The following is a 17752-nucleotide window of genomic DNA, read 5'->3' on the forward strand; positions in this document are numbered from 1 at the left end:
TGGGAGCACCACCCACAGAAGGGATGAATGTCTGTGAGAGCAGGTTGTTATAAGATGAGGATCTCCCAGGTGCTCAATCCTTTTGTAAACAGCTGTTTCTTCTATTTCTCCACCATGGTGCAGATGAGGAGCTCCTGGCAGGATGCTGGCTGGACTCACCCTCCCTCCAACCAGACAAATGCAAGTATTTTCATATAACAACACAAAACAAATAAGGCTCACAGACTGTTAGAAGTTTTCAGAGATGCAAAATTTCAGAAAGTTTAAGGTGTAGAATTATAATATTTGGTTTTGGGTTTGGACACTGAAAAGTACAGATTTATCCTCTTTGTCATCCTTTTTTTTCAAAATAAGTTTGTAAAGGTCTTTCTCTTTTTTACAACCTAGAAAGTGTCCCTTATACAATGAAGACTCAAACTGCATCTTATCTGTGTGTCCTGGGACATTTGTCTGAAAGAATATGAACTCACTTTTTGTATCATAGATATTTGTAGGAGGCTCTTGTTCCTGTAGAGAAAAAAAATCAGTATTATCTAACTTTTTTCTAGAAATGGACAACTTGAATTGCAATGTGTTTGGAAGCATCTTAGCGAACAGAACTAAAGTAAATTTTCTGTTCAAGAGTCAAGGAAGGTAAAAACATCCCAGAATATACAGAGTGATTGCTTCTCTTTTATTCCTAGTGCCTTATTCTCCCTGTCCACTCTGATTTTTCCTGTCACGCAGAGCAGACCTCTGGTTTCCCTCCATCTGTAAGATAAATTCCTTCTCTTCTTTTATGGAGTGGAGACCACATCTCAAAATAGAGTTCCAGCAAAGGCCACAATCCCTTTGAGCCAATGTTGGATTTTGTCTTACCAATGTTCAGAGGGAACAAGATCGATGACCTCCTTCTATAAGCCTAGGCTAGCTGCACTTTCTGAGTCAACTGTGAGAGGTGGGAAGTCCGGGAATCTGGCCCTCTTTCAATGGAGCCTGAAATTGAAACTTACTTGAAATAACCCTGGAACTCACCCCAGGACTAGGCCCTTGTTGTGTGGAGCCCTGCTCTACTGCCTTAGTCTGAAACCCTAGATTCTGTCCCCATGCCGAGTATTTCTGTTCCATGGTGGTCCCGGACTATAGTCCTGAACATAGTTTATTTGACTGGACCGGGCCCTGGAAGGCCAAATGTTTGCTCTTCCTGTATTGTTGAGCTACAGAAGAGGGTCTTGTGAAGAATAGGGTCTTGTGAGGAATTATTAGTTTACTGGAAACTACAATCCTGTTAGCCATCTCACTGCTAGGATTGTATACACTTTTCCTAAAAATTTGGGGGCTCATGTTAAGGCTTTCCCTTGTGAATTCTGGAACCAATCAATATTTTGGACTCCATTTTGACCCTAGGGTGGCAAAGTCCTAAGGGCTTGCTGAGAAATCTCCAGAATTAAAATAGGAGGAGATCCTAAGCTGTGCAAGTCAGTTTGTAATACAGTTTTAATGTATAAATGAGAATTTATCCTTAGTCAAAACTTTAATAAGGGACGGGTGGTTTGACACTGGCATCCCCTATACATGCCAGTTCGGTTCCCAACAACTTTATTCTTTTTAATTATATCTTTATTTTTCCTTTTTTTTTTAATGACTTCACTTCTGATCCAGTTCCCTGCTAATATGCCTGGGAAGGTGGCAGAAGATGGACCAAGTACTTAGGCTCCTGTAGTCCACATGGGAAACCCACAAGTAATTTCAGGCTCCTGACTTTTGCCTGGCCCAGCCATGCAATCGTGACTATTTGGGTAGTGAATCAGCAAATTGTTAAGATCTCTTTCTCTCTCTGTTTAACATCAGGAGGGGCTGAATCTAAACCCAATAAAGTTAAGCTTGACATAACATCTTTTCTTATGCCCATTTCCTAAGAGGTCTAAGAACCTTGCCTAGACTTGTAGGTGTGTGGTGAATTTTTTTTTAATTATTTATTTTTATTAGAAAGACAGATCAGATTTTTGGAGATAAGGAGAGATGGAGAAAGATGTTTCATCTGTCAGTTAATTCCCTAAATGGCTGCAATGGCCAGAGCTGAGCTGATCTGAAGCTAGGAGCCAGGAGCTTCCTCTGGGTCTCCCATGTGGGTGCAGGGTCCCAAGGCTTTGGGTCATCCTCTACTGCTTTGCTAGGACACAAGCAAGGAGCTGGATGGGAAGTGAGCAGCTGGGATTAGAACCAGTGCCCACATGGGGTCTCAGTGTTTGCAAGGTGAGGATTTAGCTATTGAGCTATTGTGCTGGGCCCCTCAAATATGTTTTCAAGAAACAAACATGGTTAGTAACTTCTTGAAGCAGATTCCTTTCATTGTCCCAAAGTTTTCTATCCTTCCTTTCTGTCCCAGGCCTCTACTGCCACTATGATAAGTCAGCTTCCTGCCCATAGGATTTAGAATTGGGACTCCACATGCCTCCTGAACGGGTGGAAGGAGATGGTTAATGATTTGTTTGGATGCTGTATCTGCTGCATACATACTCTTGTTTTACTGGGATTATGGTTTAGAGAGGATTAATCCTCCCTTCCAAGTTGCCCTCAGAAACTTGGTCATGCCCCAGTGTCTTTCTAAGGGCATGGGGTGGTCTTTATTGGCAAATCCCCAGACTGACAGAGCCCTTAAGATAGAGAATTCTTCTTACCTTAAAGGAAATAATTTTATTCTCACAGGAGAGAGTAAGAATTTTCTGATTCTTCACAGATAGGGTTACAGCCATGCCTCTAGCAGAACTGTCTTTATACATGTGTATTATAAAAGTGGTTTGGGGCCCATTATCTGGAATAAACAGTAAATGAGAACACCAGTTAGAGTAATTTCTGTAAATCAGTAGTTAAGCAAATTTTACTGAAGGATAGTCCTTAATAGAACTCTTACCAACTGTGAGCTCTGAGATTAAATCAGTCAGCAGGAGACCAGACACAGCCTGGACAGACACTCTTTAAAACAAATTTAAACGTGTACAGCAACACATTTGTGACAGCTTTTAGGACATCTTAAGAATATACTGAATTTAAAAAATATTTTCTAACTTTTAAATGCTAAATAGAATTTTAAAGTGCATTTGCTAAGGATAAATCTTGATTTAAAAAATGCACAATTACTGCTCCAATTCTGTCTAAAACTCTGATATTTGTAGTTCATAACTTGGAAGCCTTGGTACATTTATTTTCTAAGGCACTGTAAATTTCTGGTGGAGGATAAACTCATTTGAAATTCTTGCATACTTACTCTTGAATTCAGAATGCTGTTATAACCAGCAATGAATAAGGACCCAATAAAATAGAGATCTTATTTAGTTAATACAATTATAATGAAAGTATTGGTGAGGCACTTGTGAGCTCATGGTGCCATGGTCATAGTAGTGCCCTTATTGTATCCAATTTTCACCCCAAGAAAAAATACAGATGTCCTATGAAGTTGCTTGAATATGAGATTCTTGCTACTCCTGTGACTTCATCTAAGGATTTGGTTTAGCACAGAGAAAGGTAGGCAATAAAAAGGAATGGGAGAACTAGTCATTTCTATGTTTGGGTGGAAGATGAAAGCAAAAAAATACCTGTACAGTCAGAATCAGTCATATCCTCAAACAGAGGCTTTTTGTCTTGGTCAACGAAGAGAACTTGGTCATTCAGATTCCGTATGATGGAGAGTCTTGGTTCAAGTTTGCCGAAGTAATCTGACTCCAGGTTGTCTACAATTCACATCAACTATCATTAAAAACCAAGTCTTCACATTTACAAATAGATTTACCCTATACTTCAGTGTTCGATAACATTTAAGGGCAATTTTTTTTGACAAGCAGCTACAATCCCCTTTCAGAGTGTTTTATGATCTACTCGCAAGGTAGAGTTTCTTGTTACTACTCACAACTACTCAACCTCAGAAAGGTTAACTTCAAGCTCCTTCTTTCTGACCAGTCTCCTTTGCTTTTCGATTTCTCGTGCTTTTACACTAACTGTAAAACATGTTCCTAGATGTCACTAAGGCCCCAGTTTTCTGGTTTTTGTATTTCCTCCTGCCACTGGCTTCTTCCTGTCTTCCTGCAGTTCCTCTACACGGTTCCGTGATTCATCATTTTATTTTTCTTTTTGTTAGTATCTTAAACCTATAACTCCTTTGCCTTTTTGCTACAAAGCTCTGATCTTGGCTGCTGAAATGCCTCTTACAAACAATTATCCATGGATTCTAATCACACACACATGGATTGGCAGTACTTCTTTGGTTTTCCACCACAGCACTTTTGTCCACAGTACATCACTGCACCTTCTTCACCTTCTTCAGCCTGTTTATGCCATCATCTTTGCTTGCACTTTTAGCAGATTCTTTCTTCCTGTTCCACTTAACTGTGGTGAGAACAGTTCATTTCTCTACCCTCCTTGTCCCAAAGGAAAATGTGTAAAAGATGTGTCTCTTACAGCAGCTAAGGTTGACTTGTTCTCTGTGCGTTCCCAGTACTAATAACTTGATTTAAAACCATTCCTTCTTTCTATAAACCCAGGGATTTTGTATTCTGGGTTTTATCTTAAGTAATCAGACATCTTTGCACACATTTTTGTACAAGAGTGCTTATGATAGCACTATTACTAATTAATAATAACAATAGACTGGAAACTAAATATCAATCAAGTGTGAATTGAATCAATGTATTTTGATATCTCTTTATAATGAGGATGTTATGAATTTATACCTCAGTTACTCAGACTAGGCTAATATTTCTGAAAGATTTTCATGCTTTGGGCCCGGCGCAGTGGCGCAGTGGTTAGGGTCCTCGCCTTGCACGCCTGGGATCCCATATGGGCACCGGTTCTATCCCGGCAGCCCTGCTTCCCTTCCAGCTCCCTGCCTGTGGCCCGGGAAAGCAGTCGAGGACGGCCCAAAGCTTTGGGACCCTGCACCCGCATGGGAGACCCGGAAGAGGCTCCTGGCTTCGGATCGGCCGTTGTGCTCACTTGGGGAGTGAATCATCGAACGGAAGATCTTCCTCTCTGTTTCTCCTCTCTGTATATCTGCCTTTCCAATAAAAAAATAATAAAAATAAATCTTTTAAAAAAAAAACTTCTCCTCAACCCTGTTCTGTGTACAGCCTTCCTCCTTGTGATAACTTGGAAGGGATGTCAGTTTCATTTCCTTATTTTCCACTCACTCTTGCACTCAGTGTCGTCTGTCTCTGCCTCCCTATCTCCATCAGATTGCTTGCGCTGGATCTCCAAGTTTCCTGTTGTTAAATCTAATGGCTGATTTATTGTCCTAGAGATTCAGGGCACAGTGCCAATTTCTTCCATTTTGAAATGCTCCCTGGGAAGTCTATGCCATTCTCTCAATTTCCCTTCTTCCTTACTGGTTAGTCTGCTCTGTAGTCTTTATTATAGCCCATCTTTCTATTGAATCCTTGACATTCTTCAGACATTAGTTCTTAGCTTTTACCCTCTGACAGTGCATATTCCTTCCCCCCCACCCCCGCATTGCTTCAGATGCCATTGCTGTGGCTCTGCCATCCACATCTTTATCTGCAGTCCAATCCTTGTCCTGAGCATAGAATAATATGGGCAAGAATTTAGTAGACATATCCATTAGCATCCCTCACAGACTTCTCAAGATCTCAAAGTCCAAAACCAAATTTATCATCTCCTTTCTTATTTTCCCTAGCACACCGAAATCTGCTCTTTCTTTTCTTTTTCCTATTCCATCAAAGGTACAAATTAGCTAACTGAAAAATATTATTTCTTATTTCTTCTACGTTTCTTTACAAATCCAATCCTTTTTTGATTCTGCCAAGTATTTCTTAAACCTACTCATGGTTCTTTTGCATAACTTAATTCATGTCTACCCCCTAGTAACCTCTTAACTGGCATCCTTCTTTCTTTGTCCCCTGCTTCCAATCCGTTACATTAATTCTTTGTGCTAAAACCAGGAGGATATTTTTAAAACATGATTATGTGAGGGCCAGCATTGTGGCTTCGCAAGTTAGGTCACTCATTCCTTGTGATGTCAACATCACCTACGGGTGCTGGTTCAAACATCACATACTCCTTTTCCAATCCAGCTCCCTGCTAATGCATCTGAGAAAGCAACAGAAGATGGCCTAAGTACTTGGGTCCCTGCCATCCACGTTGGAGACCTGGATGGAGTTCCATGTTCCTGGCTTGAGCCTGTCCCAACCCTGACTGTTGCAACCACTTGGGGAGTGAACCAGCAGTTAGAACATTTCATTCACTCTGTCTCTCTCCCTCCCTATCTGTAATTCTGCCTTTCACATAAATAAATAAATCTTTTAATAAAAATAAAAATATATAAAGAATGATCACCTCTGTGACCCCCATAAAGGTTATATTTCCTTGTTGGTGTGGTCATATAACTAAATTCCAATCAATGGAATTGATCTGTACAACTTCCAAGGAGATCCTTTAAAAGGAATGTGCCTGTCTTCCATCTCATCTTGATCTACTTTCTTGGTGATATGGGCTCAGAAAGTAAGATGATTTTCAGTCATGTGAAAGAGTTCAACAACTAGGGCATGATGGAGTAACAAAACAAAATAACTCTGGGATAATATTCTGCCAGCTCTGCTTTCAGACCAGAGATGGTCTCCCCAAGAAACCGTTGAATTTATCTGGACAATAAGATGCTGGAGTCTATGCTTGCAATGAAAGAATCTTAACTGAACTTGAACTGTAACACTACAACAAGGTGGAGGAATCCACCATGTGGGGAGGGTATGGGGAGGGGTTGGGGGAATCCCAGAACCTATGAAACAGTGTCACATAATGCAATGTAATCAATAAAAGATAATATAGCAAAAAATAAATAAATAACCCTGAAGTCACAACACCATCAGGATGTGTTTAGTCACATTAAACTATAACTCCTCTGTACAAATTTGAGTGAACATTTTCCTGTTCTATTCAGTTACTATATTTTAGGATCTCTTTGTTACAGTGAACTAATCTCATTCTGGCTGACACATTCTGTCCTTACTGAGTCTCAGTTACTCTCAGTGTAAGATCTGAATTTGGTGTCTTGTGATAAGAGGATTTTTGGGTCTGTGAGCTGTTTATCGCTCTAGTTTTTCCTCACACTCTGCATATTTGCTTTATTTTACTTGAAAGGCAGAGTTATATAGACAGAGGGAGAAACAGAGATATCTCCCACCTGCTAGTTCACTCCACAAATGGTTGCAGTGAGTAGCACGGGCGAGCCCAAAGCCAGGAACCAGGAGTCTCTTCTGGGTTTCCTGTGTGGGTACAGGATCCTAAGCATTTGAACCACCCTCCACTGCCTTCCCAGGTGCACTAACAGAGAGCTGGATCAGAAATGGAGCAGCTGAGAATTGAACTGGTGCCCATATGGGATGCTGGCAGTGCTGCAGGTAGCAGTTAATCAGCTACACCATCCTTGTAATGCCAGTCTGCATTACTGTTAATTCTTTATCCATGCCCAGCTTTCTCTCATATCTCATTTTTTTTGTATGTAGTCTAATTGGTCCACTCATCCCTAACTCCTCTGCTGTCAGAAGTCTCTGTTCACTAGAGGCCTCCAGGCTTCTTCCTAATGTGTTTCTGAAAGAGGAGTTTGGAGAGGAAGATATGATTGATTGTGGAACTTTTCATGTTTTGGTTCTTCCATACTCCTTGGTAATTGTGGGACCTATATCATAGGATGGACCTATTTTGTCAATTCCAAGAGCTGGAGAATTTCTAAGGCATAGGAAGGGGAAAACACATGCTGCAGAGGCTCTTCCTTGTTGCCCTCATGCCCATCTTCATTTCAAGGCCGTGTGATTGAGTCCACACTCCCTTGAGGGGATATGGGCTTCCTGGGTGGATGGATTGGTACCATGTAGACAGTTCCTTCCTGCTGATGGGGCGACATGGATATGTCTCAGTCAGCTACTTACTTTGTAAAGAAAGAAATACTTTTATACTTTACCATCGTTTTCACCTAAGGGAGAGAAGGAGAAAAACAAGATATGCTCAGTTCTTTAATTCTGCTCAGAGCTTCCCCGCACCCTAAGGTTTCACCAATCTTTCTGCTATTCCCTGTTCTTTAACCCTCTCCTTTATGGGTGATGGTCTTTGTTGGCCTCATTAGACATATTATCATATCATCCAAGACACATTGTAAAATTAAGTCATTATACTTAATGCATTGTAAGTTATGTTAAACTTAAGTCCAGCACTTATGAAGTCCAATATCTAGCTAAAAATACATTTATAAAGTGATGTATTTTATGCTTGAAATGGATTAGTTAAATGGAAAGTTACCTGAGAGCTTTTTATGAAGTGTCCAAATGAAACCAAATTACCCACAGAAGATTAATCATTTGTTTGTCAAATATATTTACATAAAATGGTTTAGTTCACTCACAGAACTCTTGGTTTGTGATATGTCCCAGGAAGGTTGGCAGGTTGCTTTGAGAGAGTCTGTGTCCTGAGCTTACTGAGGTTTGTGGGATTTTTCATGGCATGCACCTACTGCCACCTTGGGCTTCTCCTAATTGAAGTGTCAGAACATGTGATGGAACGAATTGCTGGCCATTTGACACACCATAGTTCATTTCCAGAAGTGTCACTTTGTTTTTAGAAAATCATTAATATTACAATGAAATTTGGTGACAATGAATCACCAAAATTATGAGTTCTCACAATATCTTTTTTAGTTGCTTATACATCTGTCTGAACAAGGTGGTTGTCCTGTTTCCTTAGACTTACTTATAAAGTAGAGTGTGTTGTCAATAAATTTCATTCCCACAAAATTGATGCAATCCTCTTCTGTTGGCTCAGGAATCCTCTCTACTCATAAGAAAAACAAAAACATCTGTTAGGATGCAAGAATTGTTCTTATGTAAAAGAAACTTTTGCTACTAGCATGTACCACCTCCAAATTCATAAGTCAGTTTGCTATCCTATATGCTACTGAACACTCTGAATACTTAATAAATATTTATTCTGTCAGAACCCATCATATATTTGCGATATAGAAAGAATTTTCTGATTAAATGGCATTATAAAGGGTAGATAAATGGCCCATTATTAAACTGAATTATTGTTGTAGTAGTTCTTGGGCAGATTTAAATATATTATCCATGTAAATATAACCGTACTTGATGATATGAGAAGCATGTCTAATTCTGTCCTTTAGGCACTAGTTCCAGGGCTGTCTTACAACCCGTGAGTTCCTGAGTGGTTGCTGGCTTGGAACCTCATGTCAGAGTGCTGAGGGTAAGGCAATGACCAAGCCGGTGTTTCCCTTCTAGGTAGGGCAGGGAGTAAGCTGATGCTCTCTGGCATTTGATAAACCTCTTTTTCTCTTAAGCAGCAGTGGTTTTTGGACTGGAGTTGGATTATGCAATGTTTATTATTTTTTTAAATGCAAGTAATACGTAAATATAATATTGTTGGAAAAAATCAAATTACTTTATACAATTTGGAAAAATTTTAAATTCTTTTGGCTTTTTTCCTCTGCCACACACACTATCCCATTATACTATGTATCCTTCCAGAATTATGTCTGGAGTAGGGTTTTAAATCTCTTAAATTTTTTAACTTGGCTGGTAAAAAAAAATCATGCATTTCTTTTTACCAACTTAAATTTAGCATTGCTTCAATGATTAGTGTAGGAGACAAGGTACAGTAGCTATACAAGTATAGTTAGCTATACTGCTGACTGTCAATGACAGAAACACATCTTTTCTATCATGTTAATAATGTTTGAGAAGAACTGGCATTGTGATACAGTGGGGGTAAACCACTGTTCGAAATGTCTGTATCCCAAACAGAAAACTTGGAGCACCAGTTCAACTCCCCAATTCTCTGCTTCCACCAACTGGATTATTACATTGGGCCCAAGTGAAGGATGGTTTAAGTTGCGACTTTTAAATTACAGAAGTTACTAGCTGCAGCAATAGATCTTACTTAATGTACTAATATAGAAAGACACGTACTATATAAAATTTGTTTTAAATGTTTTGATAACTTTAATGGATTTCTTCTCTAAGGCTGTTTTATTGTATACATGAAAGCATCATTCTGAGCAGTTCACAGACTTTATCAAATTGCCCATGGAGTCCACACCACAGCAGTGGTTAGGAGACTACTCGGAGAGTTCAGCAATGTCTTGAATTCCTGTGGCAAGTATGATTGGGGCTCTAAAGAAAGAGTATGGGTTATAGTTGCCAGTGCTATAGAGAAATATTTATAGATCTGTCCCAATAGAGAGGCAGCATGGACTCAGACATTTCCCAGCATAATTTAAAATTAAGTACTTCTGATAGAGGAAACAGTAATTTAAAATTCACCAGACAAAAAGTTCACCTAAATTAGGCTGACCCACAATACTCATTAGGTGGTGACTGCTTAATCTTTTCTAGGTTCAGTTCCTTATGTACATCCGAATGTAGATTTGTTATTAATTTTTAATTAAAATAAAGTTATTTTACAAATAGATAATTCTCACCTATTTTTTTAATGGGAGGAATAGGGAGACTGGCTAAGAGGGAAATAATATAGCAAAGAATGAAAAGTGAGCCTGGAGTGATGGTTCAGTGGCTAAATCCTTGCCTTGCAACAGCTGGGATCCCATATGGATACCAGTTCTAGTCCCAGCTGCTCCACTTTCCATCCAGCTCCCTGCTTGTGCCCTGGGAAAGCAGCTGAGGACGGCGCAAAGCCTTGGGACCCTGCACCTGCGTGGGAGACCCAGAGGAAGCTCCTGGCTCCTGGCTTTGGATCGGCTCAGCTCTGGCCATTTTAGTCACTTGGGTGGTAAACTAGCAGATAGAAGATTATTCTCTCTGTATCTCCTTCTCTCTGTAAACCTACATTTCTAACAAAAATAAATACACCTTAGAAAAAAAAAACACAGAAAGAATGAAAATTTGCTGACACAAGTCTAAACACTTTTTTTTTCATGAGAAGCCAAGTTAATGCAGACAGAGAGACATTAGCAAAGAGAAGCTGAGTCTTGCTAGCACTGCCCTGCACAACACAGCAGCCCTGTGAGCATTACCCAAACCCACTTTCCTTGCACTACCACACTGTCCTTCATGCATTGCCAAACCTCCTCTACTTCCATGTAGCAGAAAGCGTCAGTTAAAACTAGTGCCAACTAAAATTATCCAATATGGCTGTAAACTATGTTCCCACAAAGATACTTAGATCATTATTATAAAATTGCTTCAACTCCCATCACATATCTGATGCCATGGCATTTTTGATATTTCCCAAGAAAGACAAGGACATAGGTGGTATTCATGTCCCACCCCAAACTCCATCTCCTTTGAATATTCAATTAAACTCCACCCAGCCATACCACCCTAGCTCCTGTGCCACCAGAGGTTATAAAGGGGCAGGCAGAGCTTCCTAAAAGAGCAAACAATGTTTACAAAGGCTAGGACACAAGGAAGCTGACAGCCTGGGTTACTTGAGCCCTCATCATTTTATTATAAACAATGCAAATATAGTCACATTTTATAAGAATGCCTAACCTATGAGAAAGTATGTGTAAATTTACAACCACCAAAATGTAGACTTCCTGCTTTTCAACTTTCTCTTTTTTCTCTGCTTCTTTTTTTTTCTATACTTCACATTGTTGCAACAGTTATTGCCTCTGCTAGCTCATAACTTTCTCTGCTGCTTCCCAGATTTTCACTTTTCATTCTTTAAATCTCAGTTTATATCTCCTCTAAGAAAACGTCCTAGCCTGTTCCTTTGCTGGCTAATCATTCTCTCCAATGAATTCCCCTTCCTTTACCCCCGTTCCTGTTTTAGAAGTAGCTCTTACTACATTGAATTAAATTACTCTGATCACAAATAGGTCTGCTCAGCTTTTATCTTTGTTTCTTGAAGACAATGGATCTTCAGTTGCCTGGAAAGATTTTAGTACATGGTAAAAGCTCAATCAATGTTAAACAACAACAAAATATTTGCTGTGATAAAACGTGTAACCCTGACAACAGTATGGAAAAGGACCAGTGGATGTCTTTTTCTGTCTTAAAACGGTGCTTCCATCTGAAGGCCAATGAGAAAGAGAAAGAAAACAAGGGAAGACCGGAAACAAATATTAAAACTTTGAATAATGCTGCAAACATTTTCCCCTTTCTTTATTTCTAGTAGTTTCTTTTTGTCTCAAGTGTTTGTTTTGAATGCTTATCTCTTTATTATCATTTTTAAGATATTATTTATTTTATTGGATTTGATTTGCTGGCAGAGAGAGGCCATCTATGGTTCACTCCTCCAACAAGTGGAAGGCAGGAATTTGTCACAGGTCTCTTTTGTAGATGGCAAGGCCCCACTACCTCCTGTGCTATGTATTAGCGAGAAGCTGGAAAAAGGGGCTGAGACTTGAATTCTGGTACTCTGTTATGGGATTTCTTGATCACTGCACCAGATACTGCTTTGTATTACTTTTTAATATATCTATTGATTACAAGTATTGTGTTTTCATAGTTTCCACTGTATCAGAATGCTTTCACTATTTATCTAATATTCTATCGACTTTTTAAAAAAGTGTTGTAAGCCACCCTGAAAAATCTTTGTAGAAGTCAGCAGTGACAATTATTTCTTTGAAATGAAAAGATTTGACTATATGAGCCTTTGAAAACTAACCACTGGCAAGTGAACAGTAGAATATCAGGATGAAAAATGAATTCCAGTGTTGTTTTGGAGGCAACACCCTTAATTCTGAGGGTCTTAGCTTTGTCATTTGTTTTTTTTTTTTAAAGACTTATTTTATTTTTATTGGACTTATTTTATTTTTATTGGAAAGGCGGATATACAGAGAGGAGAGACAGAGAGGAAGATCTTCCGTCTGATGATTCACTCCCCAAGTGAGTGCAACAGGTCGATGCTATGCCGATCCGAAGCCAGGAGCCTCTGTGCAGGGTCCCAAAGCCTTGGGCCGTCCTCGACTGCTTTCCCAGGCCACAAGCAGGGAGCTGGATGGGAAGCGGGGCTGCTGGGATTAGAACCGGCGCCCATATGGAATCCCGGGCGTGCAAGGGGAGGACCTTAACCACTTGTGCCACCGCACCGGGCCCCTAGCTTTGTCATTTGTATAAGAAGGAAGTCAAAATGTCAATCTTCAAGTCTTTTCCAGTTTCCAGCATTGTAGTTGGGCCTTCCAGAAAAGAATCTTTATATGTGGCCAGTAGCCTAGCAAGCCCTTCTTGTTAATTCTAAAACAACACACATTTATTTAATATTTGTTAAATATATGAACATCATTAAATTACTAGTAGCTTAAAAACACACTGCTGGAATAAAGGTAAAATGCCATGGATTTTAAAAGCAACAATAACTATATTTTCATTTACTGTTGAAGTACAATTCCATGGAATAGGAATGGAATTAAATAAGGGAGAGGGCTACATTATTAATTCTCTAAAATTGGGTAGGCAATCATCTCTACAGCAACAAGATGAAAAATTTAAAAAACCCAAATCTAAGGATCATTCTGTCCTTGAAAATTTTGCTATTTTATGAATGTGTATATGTGGGTGTGGAAAAAGTGGGCGTAGAAGACAAATTAAAAATTATGTAGGTAGAGACGTGCTCTTGGTATCATGATTAAGTGCTGTTTGGAATGCCAGCAAGCCACATGAGTCCTACTTCCACTTCAGATTCCACTCCCTGCTAATGTGTGCCCTGGGAGGCGGCAAATGATGGCTGCAAGATTTGGTTTCCTACTGTCCACATGGGAGATGTGGAGTGGGTTCCCAGCTCCTGACTTCAGTGTGACCCAGACCTCGACGGAGGGCATTCAAGGGGAGAATCAGCAGATGGGAAATCCATCTGATTGCCCTTCTCTCTGCCTTTTGAATAAATGAGACAAATACGCTTTTAAAATTAGAGAACTAATTAGGTGTATCTAATCAACTGCTAGATACAGCCTCAAAGCAAAACTAATGTGGTTGGAAAAAGTTTGTGTGATGCCTTTCAGTGGATTTCATATCAAAGAATGTTTAAGATTTGAATAGAGGGCGAAAGGCCTGGAACCTTTATGTGATCATCAAACATAGCAATTGAGGCAGACTAACAGAAGCCATCTTTCGATCGTAGTGAAACAGTCTGGCTGTTCCACAAGTGAGTATAAGGTAACGAGGGGTTAGAATAGAGAGGGTTTTGGAAATCAGGTAATTTCATAAGCAATAGTAACACATTTCACTTAAAAAAATGTGAAGAAAGAAAAATTTGAAGGAAGATTTACTAAAACTTTAAGTAGCCGAATACAAGCAAATAACAAAGAGGGGATGAAGAGTATCCTAGTGGTTGTTATTCAGTTTCAAAACAGTGATGTTAATCCAGCCCTTTACTTATTGGGCAATAAAATCCTCATGGATGACTAAAATATTAGGTAATTATAGCCCAACCCAAGGGTGCTGCTGCAGATTCTATCATGCTTATCAACACTGTGCAAATATTTTCCTTGTTTTTAGTGTAGCTGAGACTTCCTGAAAGAGACATTCATGAAGTTTATTCACGTAGTTAAAGCAGTGATTCTCAAGGGTTCACAGAGTTAAGGCTTCAGAACCCGGAAGGGTCCTGAGGAAGTAAAAGATGCTTCTTTTAAAAAATGCATTACTTGAGAGGCAGAGAGAGAGAGAAAGAGAGAGGGAGAGAGAGAGAAAGAGAGAGAGCAAGCGAGCGCTGTTTTCCAATAATTTTGACATGTCATTTGTCTTTTCCACATTCCTTCACTGGGCGTGGGGAGCTCAACAGGGTCTATTAGAGACCGCATCCTGGATAGCACTGAACTAGACGAAATGCAAAGCAATTGTGTTCCCAGTAAAGAAGTTTGCTCACATGAAAAACAGTGTCGCTCTTCAAACTTGATTTTTTTTTTTCAAAATGCACTGTTGCCTTTGATTAAAAATGATATTTGTACTAACATGTGATGTGCTTATTGTTATTTTAAAATCAATTGCTGGGCAATAACTATTTAAGAATGTCTTAGTTTTACTTTCTAATAGAATACATTTCAATAATGCAATAAATAATCTAGAGAAGCAAAAACTCTTCAACTTCTCAATAAGTTTTAAGCATGCAAATGGGGGCTTGAGACCAAAGACTTACAGGACGCTGCTCGGCAGTGACAATTTCCCGTGTTTGGTAACACGGAATTTCTACTCTGACTTCACTTCCCTTGTGTGATTGCCCCTCACAGTGAGGTGAGAAGACTTATATTGCACTTCAGCGATTTTCTAGCTTATTTACCTCTCATTGCCATGCCCGCGGTTCCCAACTAAAGAGGAATGAATGAGTTTTCTTACCTGTGCCACATTGTTGCTCGCAAAAGGAAGCCATCTGGAAAGTTTGAAGTTTTTTCCGCTCCCTCAAGCTTCGAAGATCAGCAGCAGCTGGTGGCCAGCCAAGAATAAAAAAGCCTCTGGACTCAGAGGAAGAAAGAGCCAAGTGCTTAATTGGGAGGGAACAAGGAAGAAGGTACGACGGAGGGAGGGGAGGAGACTGATTGCCCCTGGCACGCCTTGAACCTGCTGTCTTATGTGGGCTCTTTCCCAAGGCAGTAGAACTTAAAGTATTACAACACTGGTATTTCTTTTGATGTAAATCCTTACCCTTTGTCCTTCTGCCTCTGCTGCAGAAGTACAGCCAGGGCATGTTAAGAAAGGAACTGTTCCACCGTTCGAAGCACTTTCTTTTCTCTCACCTGTCACTCTTTTGAGATTTTTTGGCCACAGTTCAGCACAGAACTTCTTTTCTTATCTAACACTGCTAATTGATCTGTCCCTCTGAAGTAATCCCTAATACAATCATAGCACCTGAGATGTTTAGAAAATACAATGTTTTCAGAAAGAACATCTTGTAAAATAGTTTTTTTCTCACTTTATGATTTCATATAAAACATCTCCTTTCCAAGTTCAAAATGGTCACACAGGGTAATTGATACAAGCATTTAGGATTTATTTTTTTTAGTGAAATAAGAATGAATTTTCTTTTAAATTTTTTAATTTTTAAAACTTAGGCTGTTTTAAAAAAAAAGATATATTTTTGTTGCAAAGGTAAATGTATAGATAGAAGAGAGACGAGAGAAAGACCTTCCATCTGCTGGTTCACTTCCCAAATGGCCACAATGGCCAGAGCTTAACTGATCCACATCTAGGAGCTTCCTCTGGGTCTCCCAAGTGGCTACAGGGTCCCCAGACTTTGAACCATACTTTGCTGCTTTCTCTGGCCACAAGCAGGGAGATGGATGGGTACTGGAGCAGCCAAGACATGAACCAGTGCACATTAGGGATTCTGGCACTCACAGGTGGCGGACTAGTGAACTAAGCTATCATGCCAGCCCCTGAAGATTTATTTTAAAGACAGGGTCATAGAAAGAGAAGGACACACACACACACACCCCTTCCATTTTCTGGTTTGCTCCTTTAATAGCTGCAATGGCTGGGACTGGACCAGGCCAGAACTGGAGGCCTGGAACTCCATTAAGATCTCCCACTTGATTGTAAGGGCTCAAGCATTTGGACTATCTCCCACTGACTTCCCAGGCACTTTAGCAGTGAGTTGGACTAGAAGTGGGACAACTGGGATTCCAACTGGCACCCATAACTACAGCCCAGCAGGGGAATGCCCACAGTCTCCCTACTAGTCCCACTTTCCAGTCCTGGATCCTGCACTTTCCAAGAGGTACTGTAGACCAGTCTGACACAACTTACACCCTGTCCTGGCACTTGCCATCAGATGCTATAGTCTGTCCTGGCCTGGCCAGTCTCCAGTCACAACTCTTGCTGGTGGGTGTGCCTCAGCCTAGCCCTGCTCAGACCAGGATGCCCATCAGCTATTGGCTGCTTTTCTCCCAACAGTGTAATACTTGCCTTGGTACAGTGCAACCTAGGCAATTATCTACAGCTGGAGCAATTTTTCTTTTAGTGAGAGATTTTCAGCTTGTAAAGTCATAAAAACATTGTTTCTGTAGCAGAGATAGCAAAAGAAAAGTGAGAAAGGATGAGTGAAGGGGCTTGTCTATGGTGATGATAATCTTAAAAAAAAATTAAAAACAGTACATTTAAAAAGCATGTGGAGGCCAATGTGGTGGCATAGTACGCTAATCATCCACCTGCAGAGCTAGCATCCCATATGGGTGCCGGTTCAAGTCCTAGCTGTGCCACTTCCAATCCAGCTCCCAGCTTTGGCCTAGGAAAGCAGCAGAGAATGGTCCAAGATTTTGGGCCCCCGCACTCATGCAGGAGACCCTGAGGAAGCTACTGGCTCCTGGCTTTTGGAGATTGAGTGTGATCATGATAACTTTTAAAGATTCTAAGGCACTAGGTGGATACTTATTCTTACCTGTGTAGTTTATTCACTGACAATAAGGTTTTCAAAGTAAACTGAAATGCCTATGGTTTTCTTTTAATTTGATGAAAGCATTTATATGTCAGGTGGAATAATTTCTCTGGGATCTTTTAAGGGACAAATGGGTAATTCATCTGTCCCAGATGATCATAGAATGTGAAGGTTGGGAGAGGAAATCAATTTCTTTTGGATTACACAGTCATTAAAAATGATAACAGCAATAAACATAATAATGAAGAAGAGATAAACATTGAGTAGACAATTCTTATCTTTTAGCAAATAAGGATACTAAAAAATTTTGAAATCTTAGACCTGATGCTGACTCAGCGGCTAAATCCTTGCCTTGTAAGTGCTGGGATCCCATATGGGCGCTGATTTGTGTCCCAGCTGCTCCACTTCCCATTCAGCTGCCTGCTGATGACCT

The 17752-nt window shown here is 40.0% G+C and overlaps 1 protein-coding gene across 1 annotated transcript; it reads right to left on the reverse strand.

Moving 5' to 3' along the window:
* Window positions 1–269: 269 nt before the first annotated feature.
* Window positions 270–15453, reverse strand: IL18 (interleukin 18). Its single transcript, XM_040976959.1, has 6 exons — window positions 15285–15453; window positions 8728–8808; window positions 7946–7957; window positions 3576–3710; window positions 2661–2794; window positions 270–507 (listed from the first exon to the last, which is right to left on the reverse strand). The coding sequence occupies exons 1-6, from the start codon at window positions 15316–15318 to the stop codon at window positions 277–279; spliced, it is 627 nt and encodes a 208-aa protein (XP_040832893.1). The 5' UTR covers window positions 15319–15453; the 3' UTR covers window positions 270–276.
* Window positions 15454–17752: the final 2299 nt, after the last annotated feature.

Source organism: Ochotona curzoniae, unplaced genomic scaffold (genome assembly GCF_017591425.1).
Source record: "Ochotona curzoniae isolate NIBS_2020 unplaced genomic scaffold, NIBS_Ocur_1.0 contig_2723, whole genome shotgun sequence".
NCBI lineage: Eukaryota > Metazoa > Chordata > Mammalia > Lagomorpha > Ochotonidae > Ochotona > Ochotona curzoniae.

Excerpts from the sequence above, each read along its gene's own strand:
- IL18 (XM_040976959.1), bottom strand. The coding sequence starts at position 15,318 with ATGGCTTCCTTTTGCGAGCAACAATGTGGCACAG. Across the intron at positions 8,809-15,284 it reads CGAGCAACAATGTGGCACAG|AGAGGATTCCTGAGCCAACA; the intron begins GTAAGAAAACTC and ends TCTTATGAGTAG. Across the intron at positions 508-2,660 it reads ATAAAATTATTTCCTTTAAG|GAACAAGAGCCTCCTACAAA; the intron begins GTAAGAAGAATT and ends TTTTCTCTACAG.